Genomic DNA, 4,725 nt, shown 5'->3' with positions numbered 1-4,725 from the left:
TCTCTTTCTTGTTTTGAATGTTTATAACTTTTTTGAAGTTACAAATATACAAAATCCTTAATTTATCTTGTTAATTCTCTGGCAGAAGATCTCGGAATGGTTTGGTATACTGAAGTATGTAATATGATTTAGCTGAGCTCTGTACTAAGCAGAAAAGGTTTTAATTTAACAAAACTAAACAATTTAGATTTGAAACTGGAAATGTTTTTCCTTAGGTCAGGTTCGCAGCTCTCCCAGCCTGTCGCCTCTGATTAATGTGGCCCCACTCTCTATGAGGTGGAGCTGGACCAGGTTGCCTTGTGCTTCATCCACATATACGTTTTTGGAGGATCACAGGACTTGTGACAAGAATGCCTGGTCTCAGTCATGAGTGGGTGTCTAATTAGCACATGGCTCCTGGATGTGAGGGGAGTGTATTGTTATGCATATATATGAATAAAGTTCAGTTAGTGACACATCTGTACATGTCCATTATGATATTTAAGACAAATTGTGCTTCCCAGACAAGCGGTGATCTTTACAGCATAAAACTCCGGAGTCAAAGGCCAATCCACAACTGTACATACAGTAGCTATTACCAACTTCTCTCAGACAATGTAGTGGCTATGAAATACAATGTTTAATGTTTTGCATTATACTACAAGCTGTGGTAGCCATTTATAATCTTGTTTTCAAATAGATTTCTAAACTTTGTGCCTGTCTTGTTTCAGACAAAAAAACATCCTTTTTTCCTCCTAATTACTACTTCCCTCTGACACTCTTGGCTGCAGACCAAAGATATGCCAAAGATTATTAGTTTTCCTTCAGCCTAATGGGCTGCTCTCATATTTTCCATTCTGCATCAGTTGCTTGTTTAGCTGCTCATTTAAATTCTTTCTTTTTTTATTAAGGGCAAGTGGGTTGAGCTTTTGCAGAGTACATTAGGCAGATCAGAGGTGGTCCTTTTCAGCAGAATGCTCGGAATTCCTGAATGCAGCTTTGTCATGATATTGTTTGTTTAAGCTTGCTCTAAGCTATGCTTTAGCCTTTCTTGTTTCCGAATATGGCATACTTTAGTCATGTTGGTGCTGCAACTAACTTCAGAGTTGCACCCTGAGCAAAAGAGCTGAGAAGATAAATCTGAGGTCTGTTTTAAGACGGCAGTTTGTTTGCTCTTCTAATAGTGATTTTTATACATTAGGAGTCTATAAGAGTAACTGTTAAGTTGTTTAGACCTAAATCTTTGGTCTAATTTTAAAATAGCAAGGTAGCAGTAAGCTAGAGATGCAAGTCATATGGCACTTCAAAGGAAATTACAGATTTACCAGTCTGTACAGTGATTGCTTTCATTACTTTTCTGTGACTGTGTGCAAGTTCAAAGTTTATTTTGATATTATTGAAAAATTTGTAATAAAAGAAATCTGTATTTTCACAGAGCAGTAAAATTAGGTACAGTGTGCTCACTGTTTATGCCACATTTAGACAGAAATGGTGGTGTTGTGAATCCTTTGCTGGTTCTTGCAGAAGCCAGCTTGTAAGCACTATTTTCAGAGCAGCATTGACATCATTGGTGATGCGGATACAAAGAACTCAACAACAAAAAGCCCCATGTTAATTTCAAGCTCCATTTAAAACGCACAAAGAGCTGATGTGTGCCAAATGGAAGAGAACAAAATCATGATGGGAAAATATTTTATTTTCAAGCTTCAAAGAGTGTCACAGTGAAAAGTGAAAAAGCATAATAAACTATGGGAAAAGGTGATTGAGTTGTTTAAATGCATAGACTTACTGCAGAACTCTCTTTAAAGTCATGGTGCTGAGAGGGGTCACAAGGTATTAGTGCATTACAGATGAGAATTACTTGCCTTATCATAAGCCATGTACAATGATGTGCACCTTATAAATGTCTGTAATAAATAAAGGTCATGTCTAGAGTTTTATCATTGTTACCTCTACACACATGCTACCATACTGTTAGAATGATCAACCCTAACAGCACATGGCAATAGCAGCGTGGATATGGTACTCTAACTCAGCACAAATGGCTACCCTGTGTACCTATTTGTTTTTTGTCCAGAGGCCAACTACTAGTGATTTCATCCCAAAGTAGCATTAGGTAAAAATCAGGAGTTGCATATACTGTAACTTGTTGGGCTGTTTGAAAGTATTTCTATGACTAGTAAAAATGTTATCATCAAATATATGGTATTAATTCACCATTCATTTAGTGCATAAAAAATAAGGGAAAGTTAAGGATCAATGCTCTTTATTACTGTAATATTATTACTTTTCCCATGCATTGTTTGCTGCAAAAATAGATAAACTAGCTAGAGAAAACAAGTAAATCTTGTTTAAAAAAAAAAAAAAAAAGTAGTACAATGGACTCATAATGTTGGCTGATTTGTGCAAATTAGACTTCCACAGAAAGTCCTCTTACGTACTAGCCATGTACGTGTTTTAGTTACTATTTTGATCTAGCTTCTCTTCAGTCATGGTGTACTGCAGTGCTTGAGCCCCAAAATTGAACCTTCGAGCTATTTCTGATTATTTATAGCAAACATTGAGTTTACTTTATTAATATGCTGGGCCTGTGTGGGGTGAGAAGGGGGTAGGCAGGATGATTAAAAGGCAAAAAAGGTTTTTGAACCACTAATTAGATCTAGAGAAAATTAGATCAGAAAGTTGCAGATATCATATGGAGGTTTGTTTGGTTGAAAAATGTGGTGTTTTATTTTTGCTCTTGGTAATAAGATGTGTTACACAATTAAAATGTTGTTGACAAATCCCTTTTGATTTTCTGTAGCCCTTTCAGCTGCTGCAGGGCGGGGGAAGCTGGAAGCATGTGAAGTACTTCTGGAACATGGAGCTGCTGTGACAAGAACCAACAGGAGGGGGGTCTCCCCACTTTTCTGTGCTGTGCGCCAGGGACATTGGCAGGTGCAACAAATGCCCAGGAATAAAAAGAGCTGATATGGGAGATACTTGCTGAGTTTTTTAATTCTTCCTTCACATATATGCACATAATAACTCGGTGCATGTTTTATGTTAGTCTTCTAAGCTAGTTCCTAAGGGGACTGGTGAAAACCCACCCTTTCAGTAACTGGAGGTGAGAGAAGGCAATTTAAGAGGTGACCAGTGCCTAACACAGTGGGGTTCTGGTCTGTGATGAAGGCTCTTGTGCATTACAGTAACCTAATAAATACCATACTGCTGTGGCTTCTTTCTAAATAGGAAGACTATAGATAGAATAGATGGAAGATCAGTTCAATCTCAGGCGGCTTCTGGCTGGCAAGGTAGCTTTGAGGGGGGCGACTGAGAGCTTGGTTTTCTAGGGCTGGCAGAGTTTTAATCTCAACATAAATTGTCAAAGATTGAATATAAATGACATGTATTTCTGAAAAGGGCTGTTACTAACTAAGTCTATCAGTGTAAATAGTTTTTAAACTAAAACATCCTTTTTCAGATTGCAGAGCTTCTGTTAGAGCACGGATCTGATGTTAATTTGAGTGACAAACAAGGCAGGACACCACTTATGGTGGCTTCTTGTGAAGGACATTTGAGCACAGTGGAATTTCTACTTGCCAAAGGTAAAATCAATAATTAGTTAAAACTGTATTACTGCACCAGTTTTCTGCATATTTAATTTCAGAAAGGCAAGCTTCATGGATTTTTTCAGCATCTAAAATGTTTTAATAGTTTTAAATAGTGCCTTATCGATGTGCTGTATACTAAAAGAATGTTATTTTTGAGGGGAAGTGATGGGGGGAACAGAAAAAGGAAACTGATTTTTGAGTATTTTGAAGTTCAAAATGAAGCTGAATGATCAAACTTCAGTTTTAATGATCACGCTAAGCACTGCTTTTTAAAACAGCAACAAAAATCCATCTGTGTTTTATTTCAGGTGCAGCCATTTCATCACTGGATAGAGAGGGGCTAACAGCACTGAGCTGGGCTTGCTTAAAGGGCCATAAAGAGGTAGTTCAACATTTGGTTGAAAAAGGTGCAACAATAGATCAGACAGACAAAAATGGCCGAACACCCTTGGATTTGGCAGCTTTCTATGGGGACGCTGATATTGTAAGTAGAGTTAATTGTGGGAAAACCACCAAGCCTATTTTAAACTTGCAGTCTGAAGCAATCTGAATCTTGTCAGTTGAACTGTGGATGAAGGAAACTTTAGGCAGGTTGTCACTAGGCTTAACTTCCCTTTTTTCATTACCTCATGCATGTCTGGATTGCAGTGCAGGGGTAAAGCAGCAGATTTTTAGTACCCAGGTAATTGTACTGGAGGCCGAGCGCCATGCCCTTGTACTTTACAGTGGGCTATAGTATTTTATAGTGGGTGTTTCAAATCTCAGTAAGAAATAACTTTGACAATTTGTATGTTATATGTACTGGAATTTAAAAAAAAAAAAAAAAAAGTCTGTGGGAGACCCAACAGAGAAATGCATTCTTAGCTCTAGCTAACCTGCTGGAATTGGGTAATCCTGTGGAGCAAAGGCCTCAAGTGAGAGGGACATAAGGAAGATAACGGTGCAGAGCAGTTGAAAACAGGAGGTCAATTTCTGTGTCCCTAAATGGCATTTCCTGTAACTGTAAGGGTAGGGATCCTGCAGTCTTGGTGTGGCATGGAGGACAAGACTTTTCTTCTGTAAGTCTCTCCCCGTAGGCCCCAAGGGAGGCGCACCCAGACCTACGGTCAGGGAGGATCTAGTCAGGGAACTTTTGGAGGGACTGGACATATTT

General features: G+C 38.4%; 1 protein-coding gene across 7 annotated transcripts in view; it reads left to right on the top strand.

The window, feature by feature from the left end:
* The window catches only part of TANC1 (tetratricopeptide repeat, ankyrin repeat and coiled-coil containing 1), a 285,257-nt gene that overhangs the window by 266,545 nt on the left and 13,987 nt on the right, over positions 1–4,725 (top strand). For all 7 annotated transcript variants that reach the window (XM_019522346.1, XM_019522348.1, XM_019522347.1 and 4 more), the window contains 3 exons: positions 2,783–2,916; positions 3,443–3,566; positions 3,881–4,056. In XM_019522346.1, coding sequence (XP_019377891.1) covers positions 2,783–2,916; positions 3,443–3,566; positions 3,881–4,056 — 434 coding nt within the window. The remainder of the gene's footprint in view (positions 1–2,782; positions 2,917–3,442; positions 3,567–3,880; positions 4,057–4,725) is intronic.

The sequence above is a fragment of the Gavialis gangeticus genome, unplaced genomic scaffold, assembly GCF_001723915.1.
Source record: "Gavialis gangeticus isolate Ggan-Ray unplaced genomic scaffold, GavGan_comp1, whole genome shotgun sequence".
Lineage (NCBI taxonomy): Eukaryota > Metazoa > Chordata > Crocodylia > Gavialidae > Gavialis > Gavialis gangeticus.
Note: the sequence above shows the minus strand (reverse complement) of the source record. Positions and strands in the feature narration are given on the sequence as shown.